The sequence below is a fragment of the Centroberyx gerrardi genome, chromosome 10, assembly GCF_048128805.1.
Source record: "Centroberyx gerrardi isolate f3 chromosome 10, fCenGer3.hap1.cur.20231027, whole genome shotgun sequence".
Classification (NCBI taxonomy): Eukaryota; Metazoa; Chordata; class Actinopteri; order Beryciformes; family Berycidae; genus Centroberyx; species Centroberyx gerrardi.
In genome coordinates this window covers 3,408,046-3,426,742 of record NC_136006.1, presented here as the reverse complement: position 1 = coordinate 3,426,742, position 18,697 = coordinate 3,408,046, and the positions used below count along the sequence as shown (strand labels likewise).

At 39.8% G+C, this 18,697-nt stretch overlaps 2 protein-coding genes across 2 annotated transcripts; one reads left to right on the top strand and one right to left on the bottom strand.

Moving 5' to 3' along the window:
• The first annotated feature begins 1,615 nt into the window (after positions 1–1,615).
• On the top strand, positions 1,616–8,974 carry nms (neuromedin S). The gene is made up of 7 exons (XM_078286182.1): positions 1,616–1,684; positions 2,422–2,472; positions 5,570–5,629; positions 6,609–6,635; positions 6,724–6,777; positions 7,786–7,857; positions 8,969–8,974. Exons 1-7 carry the CDS (start codon positions 1,616–1,618, stop codon positions 8,972–8,974), a joined length of 339 nt encoding a protein of 112 aa, XP_078142308.1.
• A 527-nt stretch (positions 8,975–9,501) lies between these two features.
• On the bottom strand, positions 9,502–16,706 carry pdcl3 (phosducin-like 3). The gene is made up of 6 exons (XM_071910572.2): positions 16,635–16,706; positions 15,395–15,512; positions 14,287–14,377; positions 12,491–12,634; positions 11,065–11,273; positions 9,502–10,335 (listed from the first exon to the last, which is right to left on the bottom strand). Exons 1-6 carry the CDS (start codon positions 16,638–16,640, stop codon positions 10,187–10,189), a joined length of 717 nt encoding a protein of 238 aa, XP_071766673.2. The 5' UTR covers positions 16,641–16,706; the 3' UTR covers positions 9,502–10,186.
• Positions 16,707–18,697: the final 1,991 nt, after the last annotated feature.

The following is an 18,697-nucleotide window of genomic DNA, read 5'->3' as shown; positions in this document are numbered from 1 at the left end:
ACAGAGAACAACAGGCTGCAGGCAGGTGGAGACTCAGGGAACTGGAAAAACACACACACACACACACACACACACACACACACACACACACACACACACACACACACACACACACACACACACAAACAGTGAATTAGGCTTTGGAGCAGCCTGCTGTGGAGCTGAGGCCAGCAGAGCCAGTGCAATCTGTAAAATCACTTGTTTTTTACACCTCCTGTTGTTTATATCACTATTTTTTGTCTAGTCTAGTCTAAACAAATTACGATTGGACAAAGTTTCCATCACTGCCAGGACTCATTTGACTTGTGTTGTCCGGTGATTCTTTAGGTGAAAAACAGAATAAGAAAAAAAAACAAAACAAGAAACCTACTATGGACACCTGTCATTCTTCAGCACTTTCTGTCTAAAAGAACACCTTGGTCACTTAAAACAACACAATCTTACATTTCAGGCAATTTCAATGTGTCAATCAGAGTTAAACAGCCAATGACGTACAAAAGAAAATTTGGGGTGGCCAATCAGATTCCAAGGGTAGTCAGTGCCACCCTGCCCGCCCCTTTGGCTCCGCCCCTGGATTTAGGGTTCATGTGCGGGTGAGGGTCAGGCTAAGGTCTGGGTCACAGAGTGATGCACCAAACAGGCAGGTGACACTTTGTTGATCTACTTTTAATCTACTTTCTCTCACGTGATAGTTCAGTATCAATATTGGATGATTCAAATAAAGTGGGTTTTTTTTTTACTGTACATCCATCAAACACAACAAAACAATCTGCCTGTAGTGTCTGTGAGTTTATAATATATTTTTAAATTAACTTTATATTATTGTGTTTCTATTATAACATTGATGTGGTAATGACTAATGTTCCCGTAATACATGCGGTAATGTTCTTGTATTGACTTTGATGCTCGATAGTGAGGTTTAAGTGACCTTATCATACTTTATTTTATTTTAATCTCCTATGATCTAACTATAATATTCCTATAGTGTGTCTGCAGTACTCACTAGTGAGTTTAAAGTGACCTTATCATACTTTAGGCTATAGCAGCTACTTTCATTTCCTATGGACCTCGATTCAAAAGCCCCTTTATTTCTTTTAAAATCATTGTAAGAATACTATAGCTCTATATCATAAGATCCAATCCACCAAACCATTCTCCTCCACGCTGATCCGGGTTCCAGTGATGTTCTGATTAAAAAAAAAAAAAATTGCTCCCACCTTGACGTCAGCCGACTCATCGCAGGTTGCATCAACGCGTAAAAAGCAGCCCAGTGTTTCCAGTGCGCGCTGTGGTTCCCAGAATACAGAGCGAGGGGGGGGCGCGCGTGGGGTGGGTGGGGGGGGATCTGCGCAGGACGGACCCGTGGGAGCAGGATTGGTCACCTCTGCGTGGGAGATGATGCTTGTCAGCCTGGGAGTTGTGGGCTTTTTAACTGTTGCAGGCAGAGTGTAAGGTGTTCAGACCGAGCTGGTGACCCAGATAACCCGAGCCGACCCGAGCCGAGCCGAGCCGAACCGAGCCGAACCGACCGGTGCAGCCTCTCCAAACAAGCGCGCAAAGAGGAAGAGGAGAGAGGAGGAAGAAAATATAAATATACACACAGAGAAAGAGAGACATGACTCTGCCAACTGTGAGACAACTGTGTCTTTTCTATTTATTCTGGTGTCTTGGATGTTGGAGCGCAGCAGCAGGTGAGCGGACATGATGTTTATATCTCATATTTTAATGAGCCTTTCGGATTTATTTGGCTTAGATTTATAGAAAAAAAGCTAAAATGCTGGAATCAATTTTGAAAGGATGCTATGCAAATATCACAGCAAAACTAGTATAAGTCACTTTAGGAATATTATAGGAGTATTATTGTGATGCCATAGGATATAAACCGCCATATGGTCACTATAAACTCACTATTAAGTGCCACAAACATACTATATGTTCCTATAGAAATATTATAGGAATATTATAGTGATGCCATAGGAGATAACGATAAAATAAAGTATCATAGGGGTCCATAACTTTTTTTAAATTCATTTTGAGTATTCTGCTTTTATCTTGACAGTCAAAGCACTTTCTAAACTCTACAAGTCATTATAAGAATATTACAGGAATATTACAGTGATACTATAGCAGATAAAATACCATAAAGTACAATACAATCACTATAAACTCACTGTTGAGAACCACAGACACTTCAAGTGCCTATAGGAATATTATAAGTGTTATTTCACATTGTAATATGATTGTGATTTCTGGTATTTATAATTAAAATGTAATTTCAGATGTCTCTGTTCAGTTAATGATGTTGGTTTATCAGAATGACTCATAGTATTCATCATATAGTTTGACTAACAGATCGTTGTAATTTTCCAGCAATCGCTTTCAATAAATATTTAATATTCCTCACATCTGCTGTTTTCAGAGTCTTATGGCAGTCCTTTCGACCAGTGGGAAGACGGGATCGCTTTAAGAAAGGTAGGAATCATCTCTTTATTAACTCTTTCTTCTAGCTGCAGGCTGTTTCTGATTCTTTTTTCCTTCTTTACAGTCACATTTCCACATGTGTATCGAAGTTATCAGCCTGTTTGAGGCAGTAAATGTTAAATTACCTTCAGTGTTAAGGTTGTATGGAAAATATAACGGATGCGAAAAGGGATATTCCACCAAAAAAAGGTCCGCTGCTACATTTTCACCTGATTTAACCTCATTATTCCACAACTTTTCCATGACCAAATATTAATAGCCTAGACTGAATTTAAAAATAACTATTAACTACACTGACTTTAAGCATTAGTTTGTTTTTCACTGTAAAAATCAAGGATTATAATATTATTTGATTATTCTAGGCTTTATTATTCTAGGCCAGACACAGCATTTTGGGATATTTTACAGTATTTCAAGGAAAAAAAATTAATTAGCTTCACAAATAAAATTTCCTGACTCACCCAAAGCTTTTTTTTTTTTTTTAATTCCATGACTTTTCCAGGTTTTCCAGTAATGTGGGGACCCTGTTTAAACTTGATATTAAACTGCATCAATCAGTCAATCAATCAATCAATCAATCAATCAATCAATCAATCAATCAAAAAACAAAAAAAAAGACTTTCCAGTGCAGTTCTTTCAGCTCTGTTGTTTGAGCAGACGCTGCCTCTGATGTCATCAAAGTGCTCTTATGTCAGATGGTGTTTCTATATAATTGTGTGTTTCAAGTGTTTCCCTGACAGCCGCTCAGTCTTAAAGAGGAAACCTATCAGCTCTTATGACAGCTGAGGGGCAGCGGGAGGAGAAATCCACCCCAACACACAATCTTCATTTTTTAAATCTTTATCCACCCGGGGAGGATCGACTGGGCGCAGACTGGAGTTTTAGTTCTACAAGCACTTTGAGGGTTTAGTGCAAAAGGGGCGTAAGTGACATTTTGCCAGAAAATGAGTATCATGTATCGTTGGAAAGCTGTTTGTGAGCTCTAACCATAAACCAAATCAAAATAAAGGGGGAAATCCAAAAGACTCAAGTGAAAACCCAACAGTAGATTAAATTTGGTGGGAAAAGGGAGTAGCTGCACTTAACAGCTTTAAATAGCATATACATTTTCTGAATCTTCAAAGATTTTTCTCTGTTACTAAAGTAGGAAAAGGACACTGATGCCCCTTTAGAGCTGCTCTGGAGGCAGAAATAATCTGATTGGTTGAGTTAAACCTCAGTGGGCGGAGCTAAACAACCACAGTTTTTTGGAGCGCAGGTTAGCTAACTAGCAAACTTGAATGACAAAGAAGAAACTGGTGAAAATTTTTAAAAAATATATAAATAGCATGGCATTTTTTTCATTCATTCCTGACCAGCAGCTAGCTAATTATCTTACCTAGATAACTAATTATGGATAGATTGTATTTTTTCAGACTTGGACTTCCGTAACTTTGTGGCATCACAAAGGTTCGCTCATTATCATTTCTGTAAGAAATAATAGACTAACAAAGTGTTTTTTTCAAAGCGGTCGAGCGGTCGTCATCGTTTATTACCGGAGAGTTTTCCCTACCTGTAGCCGCCGGGCCGCGGCGTCTCACGTTTCACTCTCGAAACGGTTAGCCAATCGGAACGGAGGGTCGTTAATATTAATGAGCCTTAAAGACACGGCGACAGAAACGGCCTGTTCTTGGTAAGGCTCAGAGAGATGCTGGAAAATGAACGTGGAGAAATGGATTGAGAGTGTTTTTGGTTCATGACACCACACACACAGCTTTGAATGGACCTCAAGACACAAAATAAAACACTGGAGAGTGCAGAATATGGAGGTTTAAAATGTAAACTCTGGATTCTTGAGTTCATTCATTTCCGATGTTTTTCAGGAGGGAATCTGTGAAATGATAAATATACAGTATGATGTATCTTGGTACACAGCGTAGGACAGCGGCCTCCCTAGTATTCAAAATGGCCAACGTGTGAATAAGGTCAATACCCCCCCCCCCCCCTCTTCCATCATTCAATCCTCTGCTCTTTCTGCTGCTTTACTTCAGTTTCATGCCTTTTTCAGTATGTTATTGTGTGTCTTATGCCTTACTGCAAATTACATTTCCCATTAGAGGAGATAAAGACCTGAAATATTAAACTCCAACTGCCTTCGATCATATAGGGAACGTACACACATTTTGCTTTAGGGTGGATTTTCTCTTTAAGGTGGTGGTGGTGGGGGGGGGGGGGGGGGTGATGATCAACACCTAGCTCCCTGTTCCTGAAGAGATCTTATACTTATTATACTTTGGCCTTTGGACAGGTCAGATCCTCCAGCTGATCGATGTCATGTGGAGACAGGATGATAATTACTGTCCACCAGCTGTCAGAAACCTGTTAGTCAGAAACCAGTTGGTCAGAAACCTGTTAGTCAGAAACCTGTTGGTCAGAAACCTGTTGGTCAGAAACCTGTTAGTCAGAAACCTGTTAGTCAGAAACCTGTTAGTCAGAAACCAGTTGGTCAGAAACCTGTTGGTCAGAAACCTGTTAGTCAGAAACCAGTTAGTCAGAAACCAGTTAGTCAGAAACCAGTTAGTCAGAAACCTGTTAGTCAGAAACCTGTTGGTCAGAAAATATTATTTCTTGATTTCAAGTTGTCATGAAAATGTATGAAGTCCCTCAACAGAATGTCAGTTTTGTCTTGTTTTTATTTTTCATTCATTCATCATTCATTTCATGCCTGTGACCCTGAACAGGAATAAGCGGGTGTGGAAAATGAATGAATGAATGAACAACAGGTTTTTTCACCCTTGTCTTATGAATATTGAAAAGTAAATACATAAGTAAAGTAAAAGTAGGAAAAGGTTGCTTGAGCTGCAGATGATCGAACCCAAATCCAGCGTGAAATGATTTTGCTTTCTGAGAAAATCAGACGCTAACAGTTCGGATTTGGAAAAAAATATTGGAAAAAATATTTTCTCTGAAACACTTTTCTCTGTCAGGACAAACAGCTTTCTCTTTCCTCTTGGAAACTGCAGTCGTCAATATTGAGACTATCGATATTTTTGCAGGATAATAGTCTTCACGTAATTCATTTACAGTGAAGACTGTTGTTTGTCTGCAGGTTCCAGGCGTCCAGAGGAGCGACGATGTGCGTAAGGAGGTGTGGAGAGACCAGGATGAGGTAAACAACAACAAGACAGACACATCAGAGCTGTGACCAATCAGCAGGTTTCCCTCCAGATCCACCAGGTGGAGAAACAGTAGAGGATGCAGAGTAGAGGCTGATAGAGGCTGACAGCAAATCAGAATAAAAAAGTTGAATTGGGCACAGAAGTGAAATGACATGAGAACAGTGCAAAAACATAAAAAATCATAGAAACAAACAAACAAAAGAAACAACTGAGGGAAAAACAATCAACTGAAATAGCCTCGTTGCAGGGAAAGTGAGTGTGATGGATTGTGTGTGTGTGTGTGTGTGTGTTTAAGAAGAGAGAGAGAAGGATGAAGAGTGTGTGTTGTTATTAAGGGAAAAACTTCAATCTGTTTGGTTCATCAGACAGATTTTAAGTATTTATTTGAAATTTATTTGTGATTTAGATTCATAAGCAACGTGAATGTAAGTACTCCTGTTGAGGTTGTTTATATGGAACGATACAACAAAATATATATTTACACCACCAGTCAAAAGTTTTTTCACATTTTTCTTTATTTTTACTATTTTCCACATTTTAGAATAACAGTAAAAACATCAAAACTATGAAATAACACAAATGGAATTATGCAACGGCCAAAAAAGTGTTAAACAAATCAAAACTATCTTATATTTTAGATTCTTTAAAGCAGCCGCCCTTTGCCTTGATGGAAAGGCAAAGGCTTTGGAAAGAAATTCATACATAGGATCAACTTCACTATTTATATTTGTCTAAGAAACACATTTCAAGCATTTAAGCAAAATGGCTTTAAGAGAATGAAACACATAGTACATTCAATCAGGTGGGTCCAGACTAATGACTGGTAGTGTGTGTATGACAAATAAGAAATAAGATGAAATAGCTCTCATGCAGTGAGAGTATAGCAGTGAGAGGGACCAAAAATCATAATACAGGAAAATGTTCTGTATGTTTTCTGTGTTATTAATCTGCAGTTGTGTTTCCTCACAGGAGCAGGTCCAGAATGTTTTCAAAAGAGTACGTTTTCTCGTCTCAGCATCAGTTTATCATTTCTGATTTCTGATATCCGATCAGCAGCGGCTCACCGACTTTCTCTCTCTTCCAGTTCCTGTTTCATTACTCTAAAGCACACAACTCTGTCGGGGCCGTGCAGCACGAGGTGAGCCGCAGGTTCACCTGTGGGTTTGACTCTCACTGTTGTCTTAAAACACAAACATGACCGGAGCACGACTGGTGTCGCCTTTTTAATCGCATCTTAATTGATTGATTTTGCCCACTTTTTCCATTTTGTGTAATTTCTCTAGTTGTCATTTTTGAATAATCGTATATACTATATTAAATAGTTAAAGTAGTGAATCAAACCACTGGCCCAGAGGCTGCTTTTACTTTTAACAGAATAATTAGCATCTCATTAAATACTGAAGTGAAGAGATCAGGGCAGAAATCCTGTATTTGAAAATGGAAATTTATCTGAGCTGGATCTGATTTCTTGTTTGAAAATTTATAACAACTTAAACAACTTGTTAACAACGTGTTAAATGAACTGTGCTGGTTTGAACTGATAGAAACACTCTGTTAAGTCCCAGTCTCAGTTCCTGTTGTGGTGTGAAAACAGCTTTAATTCGGATACTTTTGACTTTTCTGCAGTGAACTCACGTTTCTTTATTCTGTCTGAGAAAAGGCAAGGAATCTGCACACTATTTAAAATCAAAAAGGCTAAAAAAAAGGGGGCAGAAGAAGACTTTTCTAGGCGTTTATTAAGCCATGCTCTGATCCAGATGTGCAAAAAGTGCAGATACAAGCAAATATTTCAATACCACATCTTCATCAGTGTCTTCATCATACTACATCTTCTTCAGTGTCACTGATGACCATGTAGTATCGAAACGTTTTTTTTTTTTAGCCTTTTTGATTTGAAGTAGTGTGCAGATTCCTTGCCTTTTCTCATGAAGTCTCTATTGGACTTACACAGCTGCTGCCAATCACACTGCAGGACTGACCACATCTTTTTATTCTGTCTGAGCAATAAACTCAGATTATGACTTTTCATGTCAAGGAAACACTTTTTAAAACAAAAACACTGTTCTGAGTGTTTTGGCCGATGTCTGATCTTGATGAACTGACTCTTCTCTCTCTCTCTCTCCTTCTCCTTCTCCTCCTCCTCCAGTCTCACTCAGTTCATCCTCTGATGCGACTTTCCCCCAAACTGTCCCAGAGGAGAAAGAAGCTGGTTCTCCTGGTAAAAACTTCAGATATATGCTTCTTCTACTTCAGTGATTCTCAACCATTTTCATATCACGGACCCCTTAATTCAGTCCACATTAGAGCTACAGACCCCCATTTGATGCGATTTTGTGTCTTGGGCCCCAAATCTGAGAATATTTTTATTGTTCGATATGATTTTGTCCAGAATCCCATGACTCTCTGTATTGTAGGTAGAGAGATAACAGAGAAACTATGATCTAAACAGTCTTTCTTCTACATTCTCTAGAGTGTTAACTTCTTGTAAATGAAATAATGGTGAAGTTGAACAATTTATCAGTTTTCTGGGGACCACCTGGAACCCCCTCAAGGACCCCTGGTGGTCCCCGGACCCCACGTTGAGAACCACTGTCCTACTTTATCACCTGTATACCTTTATAAAGCTCAGTAACAGAAGTCTCTATACAGGGTTCCTACACAGTTTCAATTTCAATTCCATTTTTCAATTCCAGACCTTATTTTCTTGATTTGATTTGAAAATTTTGGTCTTCATCTTCTCTTCTTTTCAACAGAAAATGTGTAGTTGCATGTACATCGGGACATTATGACAATATTTTTCCGTAATTTTCCAAATGTTTTTGTGCAATTTCCTAACTTTTCAAGACCTGGAAAACACCCAATTGTAGGAACCCTGTCTGTCTGTGGAAGATAAAGTGAGTCAGGCATGTGAGCGAGCAGCTAACATGAAAACCAGGAAATAATTCATCATTCAGTCATTTCTAGACAGCAGTTCCCATTAGAAATCGACGCTTCACAGCCACAAACACTGAAATAAACCAGAGTAAAGTCTCATCTCTGTTAAGGTTGGACATGTTGACACTGACAGTTTTCCTCCCTCTCTCTGTCCTGCTGGTGGAACAGAAGATTCGCGCTCTGCCGGAGGGGATCCTGTAGGAAACCGGACTTCACAGAAGAAGAAGAAGAAGAGCTCCAGGAAGCGGCCGCCTCTGGGACATCGGGGCACGATGGAGCATCTTTGAATGTCTCTCCAGAAAGCAAAAAAACCTTTTTTTTTCCAGAAAATAAATTATTGTAGATGAAAAATAGACCTGCATTGCCCTGACTGCCATGTGTCTTCCTGCCTCCAGATGTAGCTTCAGTCGGTGTGACTCTGTGTGAACCGTTTACAGGAAAATGTGACTTTTCGTTCTGTTTCACAAGACATGAATACTGATCAATCTGCCAAAAATACAAAGAAAACAGTCAAAATAACTTTGGAACAGTGATTCTCAACCTTTTTCATATCAAGGATCCTTAATTCAGTCCACATTAGAGCCACGGACCCCCCATTTGAGGGAGATTTTGTCTCTCGAACCGAAATCTGAGAATATTTTTATTGTCAGATATGATTTGGTCCAGAATCCCATGACTCTCTGTATTGTAGGTAGAGAGATAACAGAGAAACTATGATCAGAACAGCCATTCTTCTACATTCTCTAATTGTGTTAACTTCTTGTAAATGAAGTTTAACGATTCATCAGTTTGCTGGGGACGCCCTGGAACCCCCTCAAGGACCCCTGGTGGTCCCCGGACCCCACGTTGAGAACCGCTGCTTTATAAAAATCGACAGTGACACAGATTACCAGACATGAGAATTTATAACAAAAACTGGCTTTGATGATTGTGGCAAAGAGGCGAACTCACGTTTAATGGAACAATTAGAAATGTACACGAACATTTTGTGACATTTATATATCATGAAACGTAATAAAAAAAGGGATTAAAACCGTCTTTGAAGATTTTGTAGAGATTCACGTCGGGCCGGGCGATGTGGCTGAAATCAATATCACGATAATAATAATAATAAAGGATATTTTTCCAATGCAAAATCACATTAAATAATCAAAATGAATGTTCATCCTATTAAACCGAATCTAAACCGAACTTTTCAAATGATATTCCTACCATACTGCACTTTGTCAGAGTTTTTAAATAAAATGTGCTTGTTGTCATCAGTTCAGACAGCAGAATTGTGCGTCATGATTTCCCAAAATCATCATATCATCACCATACGACTCCACTGAAAGACGATAAACGATAATATTGAATTATCGCCCAGCCCGGGGTTTCACGTGAATCAGAGATTTGTTGAATTACATGAGAGTGACAGCAGCGCGGTTTCCCCCACTTCTCCAATACAGATGTATCGTTAGGATCGGAGGGCGAAGTATTTCTGTTGTTGAGATAAAGCGGATGCTGTTCCCTCTCCTCCCGCTCAGACCATCGTGACTGAAGCTTCACTGTCTCTCTCTCTCTCTCTCTCTCTGTGAGGATTTTCCACAGTGTAGTTTTCCCGTCCCGGTCCTCTACTCGTCCTCGTCCTCAGAGTCACTGTCTCTCCGCGTGGGGAGCGAACATCTGATCGACGTCATCAGCTTGTCTTCGATTTGCTTCTTGGGGTTTTCCTCCAGGTCGGTCTTCACCGCCCCGGACTCGGACAGCCTCCACTCCAGCTCTGGTGGGACAGAAACCAAAACCACAAACGCGTCAGCCGCAAAGTACAAAGACCAGGGTCCAGAGTAGAGATAGCACCACCATGTGTTGCTTAGATCACAACTGTGCAAGCTTTTAAACTTATAAACCAATAACCTTCTAGTGGTAGGATAGTAGAAAAAAACAAAAATACAGTACTGTGCAAAAGTCTTAGGCACCATAGATTTTTTATATAAATTTTGTCTTAGATGTTTGTTTTCTGCATTAGTGTGTCAGTAGACTGCTCTTTCTAGTAATTTTTTGGATATTTATAAACTTTTCATTTCGTTATTTTTGAAAGCATCTTCGCTTTATAGACTTTTTTTTTTACATGTGCCTAAGACTTTTGCACAGTACTGTAATGAAAAAATTGGCATTTTACTTCAAGTGGGTTCCCTTTCCCACAATCCTGGAAATAGCAGAAATGAGCAAATTACACCAAATGGACGTCGTTTCCTCCAATGCTTTAATAGCAAGAACAAATTTCTAGAAATTGCCTAGAAATGTGATGTAACTTAGAAGAAATACAATAAAATACAAAAAAATACCCTGGAAAAAACACCTGGAAAAAAGAAAAAAAAGGGTGTATTGTATTTTCTGTCACAAGCTACATTTTGCTGTTTTTTGAAAAAGACGAATCGATCGATCGTTACTTCTGAGGACGATCGATCGAGGAAAAGCCTTCAAACCGACTCCCCGGTTCAAACAGTACCTTCCACTCTGAGGTTCATGCCCCCGAAGACCAGCGGGCCGATGAACTGGGCCTTCATCTCGCCCTCGAAGTAGACGAAGATGGTGGGCAGGTTGCGGTCGGGGTAGTTGGGGATGCAGGTGGTGGAGATGGACTTCAGGAACTTGGTCTGGGGGAACTTCCTGGCCAGACCGCTCAGGTGCTGGTTGATCAGGGTGCACAGAGGGATGCTGGGAGACGGGGAGGGCGCAGCGGGAGAGAGACGTTAGTGCTGCGGGTTTTTCGGGTCAGAACAGAACATTTTTCACTTTAATTCAACAGATCAAAGTAGAGCGAGACAGGAAAGACTGGGAGAGAGGGAGAGAGAGAGAGAGAGAGAGGGATGACATGTGACAGACGTCCCAGTCCGGATTCAAATCCAGGATGTCCCTTACATGGTCCATGCCTCAGACCACTGAGCCACTGGGACGCCCCACATTACTAACATTTTAACTGGAATAGTTCTAAAGTAGACATAACGTCACTGTCAAATCTCCAAAATGTCAACTTTTCAGGAACAAAGAAAAACCGACTTGATGTTAGCTCGACCACCTGACTGTATTTCTTAGTTTATCCAATGGGATTTCAAAGGGCTTCAAATACAGCAATCATTGATCATTGATTTGGTATTTGGGACGACCTGCTGCAGGACCTGGTTTGTGTTATTGGCTGCAGAGGGTGAAAACGTCACAGTGACAATGTTTTAGTTTTTTAATTGCTTGAGACTTGACTTGATGCATGAAGAGAAGACTTGACTTGACTTGACTTGGGTTCTGGTGACTTGGGACTTGACTCTGACTTGTACTTTGATGACTTGAAAAGGTTTCTAAAGTCTTGACTTGAGATCTTGTGTTTGTGTAAATGACTTAGATTGAAAGTGATGAGATTTGTTCCAGCGGACGACTGAATTTAAATTCTGTTTTCTGAATTTGTATGGAATGATTGAATTTATTGAAGTTGAAACTGATTATAGAAATCAAACTCATGATGCTCTTACCAAGTTTTTATCCTATTAAAACCATATTGCATTGAAAAGTCCTAGATATTTAGTTTCTTTAAGATATTAAATTGATACTGGACTCTTGATTTGTTCTGACTTGACTTGTTCTACATTTAGACTTGGGACTTGACATTAATGACATGGACTTGACTTGTTGTTCTACATTTAGACTTGGGACTTGACATTAATGACATGGACTTGACTTGGTAATCTACATTTAGACTTGGGACTTGACATTAATGACATGGACTTGACTTGGTAATCTACATTTAGACTTGGGACTTGAGCCTCAAGCAAAGTTGACTTGGTCAGACTTGCTGTCTGCAACAGTATGATGGATATCTGTTCTCATAAGTGTCACATCCATCAATAAAACATAATGAAAGTGTAAAAGCAGAGAAACCCTACCCCTGTTTGTAGAGGTGCAGCACCACCCAGATGCCCTCTCCGGCCTGGTTGACCTCCTTGACGTAGTCCAGTCCGGAGATCTCCACCACCTCTCCGAACACGTTCTTCATCTGAGTCGCCTTCCACTCCGCAAGACGCTTCTGTCTGGGCGACCACAGAAACCAATACACTGTTAACCTGGAGTGATGTCATGCAGCTGAACGCATTTCAGTGAAGAGTTCCATTCCTTTAAAAGGACGCCAAATAATTATATCTGTTTTGGAAAGTTTTTCTACCTGAAATTCCCTCACTCAGCATTTAAAAAACACAGTTGATTCTATCGTTTCAAAACATAATTACTTTGTAAGAAAAGGTCTTAACATGACTCTAAATTTTAATAGAATATTGTGATTATTTTTACTTTATGGCTATAATGTGCTTTACTTTCATGTCAGCAATTACTTTGTAAGAGTGTGTCAATATTTTCTATTTTTCTATACATCTGGATATATAGTTTCATTAAAAAATGAAATGCAGATTTCTTACAATAAAAAAAGCATATAGGACTAAATGAAAATAACAGTATAAAACAGGTTGCAGTTGCAGTGACTCATTCAAGGCGTCATGCCAGTGGACACTGAGGCATTTCTGATGCAACACTTCACCGGATCAAATTACTCATACATGTAAATACTTGGTGAATTCAGTTTTTATTCTTACATGGCACCAGAGAATAAGAAGAAACCCTATAGAGGAGCTACAACAACTCACAAAAGAAAAGGAAATAGAAAGACAACAACAAGTCTTCTGCTTTACTTCTATGGCAACAGAGACTTTGAGGAGAGATGCAGGACTCCGGGTGGGAAATAGGAACAGGCCACCAGGCAGATACTGGTACATTTCGGTTGTAGCTGGTAAGTTACTCAACTTTACCAGGTAACCAAACATCATTCAGAGGCCCTCAGTCTAAAAATCTCTGTAGTGGTAAATCAGCAGAAGTGGCTGGTGATTTACGAGCCTCTGTGCCAGTTGGACAAACAAATGAGTTTCGTGCCCCGAGGGCAGCTGAGCATCTTGTTTGTTCTGGTTTGGTTAGTCTTGCAATTAAATATATTTAATTTAATATATAAAGTGCCTTTCGAAACCACAGGGTTACAAAGTGTTTCACAACAAAAGAAACAACAGAACTATAAAACAAAGTTACGAAAAAACAGCAAGACAGACAATCAAATCAGACACATCCATAAAAGAAATACCAACAAGACTAAGGCTGCAACGATTAGTCGACACAATCAACTAAATCAATTATGCAAATTTGTCAACGTGGATTTTTATAATTAACACGTCTCATATCTTTACATTTTCAGGCTGCATCAGAGCTGTATGACACCCTGAAGAAGGCATAATGCCGAAACATGTTGGTGATGTAAAATAAATATTTTCATATGGAGAGAAGTGTGCAACCTTCATATAATTACTTATTCTGTATCAGAGCTGTACACATGAAAGATGCATCTTATCAACAGTCCATGATGCAATGTGTAGAGTCAGCACTAGGTGGCAGCACCGCTTAAAATGTTGAGCTGATCGACGGGCAGCAGACAGGCAAAGAAGATTTTAGGAGACTGACGACAAAATCAGAACCTGAGATTAAAGAAATACCGACAAGACAGAATAAAACTAGTGGAAGGCTGACAACAACTGGTGAGTATTGAGATGGCGTTTAAAACAATCAGCTGTGTTAGCAGATATAACAGCAGAACCCACACACACACACACACACACACACACACACACACACACACACAGCAGCTCACCTGTACATCTCGATGGCTGCTTCATCCTCTTCACCGAACTCGTCTTCGTTCTCGTCCAGCTCATCCAGCGTCATGCTCTCATACGTTTTCACTGGTTAGTAGAACAACAGCAGGTCAGAGCCGCCTGTTACTGCAGCTACACTTCAGTCATCAGCTGTATATTGTAATATTAACCTGAATATTGTAATATTAACCTGTATATTGTAATATTAGATTACAACAGCCAGTGTGATGACAGAGATACCATCAAACATCCTGCTTTCACTGCTCGACAGCCTATTACATGTAGTACCATTATACTAGGCTACAACAAACAGTGCCATTACACACTGTTCATCCAATGTGCGAGTTTACATGCACACCAATATTCCAATATTATTCGGTTACTCAGGTATTCTGTTTAAGAGTTGGCCAATGGCATTTTCTGTTTACAATAGCCAGAATAAGCTCATATCCTGATTTTTTTTACATATGGAGGGAGGAATATGAAAGCAGGGATTCGCCTTTTAAAACTCTCTCTCTCATACTCTTCCTCCAAAAGACCTGGTGGGTGGAGGCAGCGAGCAGCGTGAATCAGTTTTTAAAGTTTCATAATGTCTGCTTGGTTCTTGCTGGCTTGGATGTATGCTGTAATTAAGCATGGACCCCGATAGGGCTGCAGCTAATGATTATTTTCATTATCGATTAATCCATCAACCATTTTTGGGATTAATCAATTAATCATTTAGTCTATAAAATGTCAAAAATAATGACAAAAAACCCAAAGTATTCATTTTATAACCATATGAAACAGAGAAAAGCAGCAAATCTTAGTATTTGTGAAGCTGTAACCAGCAAATTGTTTGGTATTTTTACTTGATAAATGACCAAAAAAATGAAGAAATGAATTATCATAATTCTAATAGATTAATTTTCTGTCAATGGATTAATCAACTAGTCATTTCAGCACTAGACTCTGACCATTCAGAGGAAGCCATGTTCTGCCGGTGAGCCAGGAAATATTTCTCCCCCATAAAAAGACGTGAAGAAACACCGACATCAATCATGTTCAACTTGAACAAACTGCCTCTTCACTGCCGAACCGAAGCTCCCGATCCGTGTCTCTTACCAACAGACTGCTGCTGGAAGGCCAGCTCCTCCTCTTCATCGTCTTTGGGGACCTCTTTGGGAGGAAGAATCCCCTTCTTCCTCAGGATATCGTTCCACTCTGTGTCTTCGTTTGGGTCCTGGGAGGAAACACAGCAGACGTTCAGGTTTCTGACATCACTCTGGGTTTGATATGTGACTTTTTTTTTACCTCCTCTCTTTGTAAAGCAACAGACTGTCACATCAAACTCCATGCTGCAGGTTAATGTCACCTTGTGAACCTCACAGAGAATGACTTGGGACCGAGGTTCGACCGAATGGGTTTTATGAAGGCAGACACTGATGTTTTTAGACTGAAGTCGCCAACAGCTGATATTCATCTCTAAATTTTACCATTTTCATGACAAGAGAATGACAAGTATTTCCAGTTTCCCCCAGAGTTTTCTTCTTGTCAGGGTGAAAAAGTCTCTGAAGCAGCATTCAGACCATCATGGGACACTAAAACTCTCGACTGAAACCCAGACTGATTAAATTATGTTAGTGTCAGCAGCTCTTTAAAGAAGAGTGACCCACCACACCTATTCAATGGTAGAGAAACTCTGGGAAACATTGCTGCCTTTAAATGAAGAATTACTCAAATGTCTTGTCAGGTTTCCCAGCCTGTCATATCTGATATTTAATAACATACTGTAGGTACCAGCCTCGAATATATTGGTCTAACCCTAGTTAACCTTAAGCCTACTTACCTCTCCAAATAGTTGACATGTAATTTTTTAAACTGATATACACCGACTTTGTGGTTTTAAAGCGCTACATGAATAAGACAACACACAAAACTGTCAGATTGATTGCCAGAGAGAAAAAGAGAACCACAGAGACTGGAGACTGGGTTTGTTTCACAGTTAAAATACAGTCCATAAGAGCTGAGCTAACAATATGAGCAGGTAAAAACTGTATTATTACCATATATTATTATCATATTTTAACTCAGCTCATTTTCTGTTCACCATCAACCACAGTAACCCCTGAACGCGACTTTCTGTCTTTCTTTTGGCATGTTTCGGGTCTACAAGCGATAAAACTAGCCAGCATTTTAACTTTTTCTCCACCCAGAGAACACAGCTAGCTAGGTTAGCGAAGCTACACAGCCCAGCAGGGGGGAAAAACCTCGACACAATATCAATACACGTCGGTTATTATTGTTTAAATCGTTACCCCCTAGTAAATGGCCGTGTTTAAATCGACAATAAAGCTTTACAAACCTGCATTTTGACAGATGAGGGAGATCTCTGAAATCACACCGCTGCTCTCCTCCCAGACACGGAAACAGAAGGACCGGACCTCAAATGAATCCGGTAGAAAACAGGCTAATACCGATGAACGTCTCGATTAAGTATACAGTACGCCATATGCTTAAATAAAAACACTTTCAGTTTGTATATCTTAGGTTTAATTTACATGGCGATAATTGTCTATTCTGTATAGCGTTTAATTGCAGTAATCTTTATTTTAAAAAAGGAGCGGAGGAACAGACGTTGAGGGGACAATAATAAACGTGGCACCGACATCCTGTTTGAGGCTCCAATATGACCTTATAAGGAGTGGGAGCGCAGGTTTCCATTTGTGGCAGCTGAGAGCGAGACAGCTGCTGTGGATCTGTAGATAGAGCTCACACACACACACACACACGCACACACACGCGCACACACACGCACGCGCGCACACACACACGCACACAAACACACGTGCCTTCTAAAACGCAACTCTCTCTTTAAAGTTTGAATTTGTAGAGAAATATTGACACAAATAAACGTATTTCATGAGCAATTGTGAGATGAAAATTATTTATTCAATCTTTCTTTGACTATAACAAAAGAATAACAAGAGAACAAGGGAAGTAAAAAAAAAATCAAAAGGATAAAACACTCTTAGAAGACATTTATACATCATTTTTTTTGCAGGAAAATAGTTTACCACCTTTTTTAGATAGAAGTGTGACATAAATTCATAGTAAACATCTTAGTAAGCAGTATCAAACTGGTGTCAGTTATATTACAATATGGTCATTTAAGGGGCAAAAAAGCATAAATGAACGCTTTTTGTAAAATAAAGTTAATTTAGTTTACACTGGTGGTTGTTTGATGCGGTCATTGTTCACCCTCCTTTTTATTTACCACTACATCACTGCATATAAACATAATCTAATGGGATAAAATAAGGCGGATGGAACTGCTTTTCCCAGACGTGTGTCCAAGTCAACGTTGCTCAAGTCCCAAGTCAGTCTCAAGTCAAGTCTCAAGTCTAAATGTAGAACACCAAGTCAGAACAAATCAAGAGTCCAGTATCAATTTAATATCTTTTAAGAAAACTAAATATCTAGGACTTTTCAATGCAATATGGTTTTAATAGGATAAAAACGTGGTAAGAGCATCATGAGTTTGATTTCTATAATCAGTTTCAACTTCAATAAATTCAATCATTCCATACAAATTCAGAAAACAGAATTTAAATTCAGTCGTCCGCTGGAACAAATCTCATCACTTTCAATCTAAGTCATTTACACAAACACAAGATCTCAAGTCAAGACTTTAGAAACCTTTTCAAGTCATCAAAGTACAAGTCAGAGTCGAGTCCCAAGTCACCAGAACCCAAGTCAAGTGAAGAGAAGGGAAGCCCTGTTTTTGCATTTAAATAGCAAAACCTCATAAACAATTGACAGTCTAGTTACACATACACTGTTGACTGTAGTGGAACTTATAATTCTCTACAGAAATAAAACTATACAGGCAGCACATTATTTTAGATATCATTGTTGATATATTTTATTAAGGGAAAATACAAGGCAAAGGGTTTGTGGGAATTTGACGGGGGGGTGTAAGGTGTAAGGGGGTGCAGGGGGGTTGGAAATGAATGTAGTGGGGTTGGGGGTTGGGTGTGTGTGTGTGTGTGTGTGTGTGTGTGTGTGTGTCAAAGTCCTGGACCTGGCCCTGGGCCTGTTCTTTGGCCTGGACCTCTTCCTGGCCCTGTTCCTGGGCCTGTTCTTTGGCCTGGACCTGGCCCTGGGTCTTTCCCTTGGCCTGTTCCTGGGCCTGTTCATTGACTTGGACCTGTTCCTGGGCCTGTTCTTTGGCCTGGACCTCTTCCTGGCCCTGGGCTTGGACCTGGGCCTGTTCCAGGAGACCCAGGAACAGGAACTGGATCTGGTTCTGGCCCCGGTCAGAAGAATCCAGGTCCGCCTAACATGCTTATCTCCCTCCATTATTGTTTGGCGTTCCTGACTGCTCCAGTTCCTCTGGGTCTGGGCCTGTTCCTGGTTCTGGGCAGA

What these genes read in the sequence shown, in the direction of transcription:
- pdcl3 (XM_071910572.2), bottom strand. An exon ending in CTGCACCTCTACAAACAGGG is followed by an intron (nt 11,274 to 12,490) that starts GTAGGGTTTCTC and finishes CCCGTCTCCCAG; the next exon opens with CATCCCTCTGTGCACCCTGA. An exon ending in CATGAACCTCAGAGTGGAAG is followed by an intron (nt 10,336 to 11,064) that starts GTACTGTTTGAA and finishes CTGTCCCACCAG; the next exon opens with AGCTGGAGTGGAGGCTGTCC.
- nms (XM_078286182.1), top strand. Translation starts at nt 1,616, where the DNA reads ATGACTCTGCCAACTGTGAGACAACTGTGTCTTTTCTATTTATTCTGG. An exon ending in TCCAGAATGTTTTCAAAAGA is followed by an intron (nt 6,636 to 6,723) that starts GTACGTTTTCTC and finishes TCTCTCTTCCAG; the next exon opens with TTCCTGTTTCATTACTCTAA. An exon ending in TCGGGGCCGTGCAGCACGAG is followed by an intron (nt 6,778 to 7,785) that starts GTGAGCCGCAGG and finishes CTCCTCCTCCAG; the next exon opens with TCTCACTCAGTTCATCCTCT.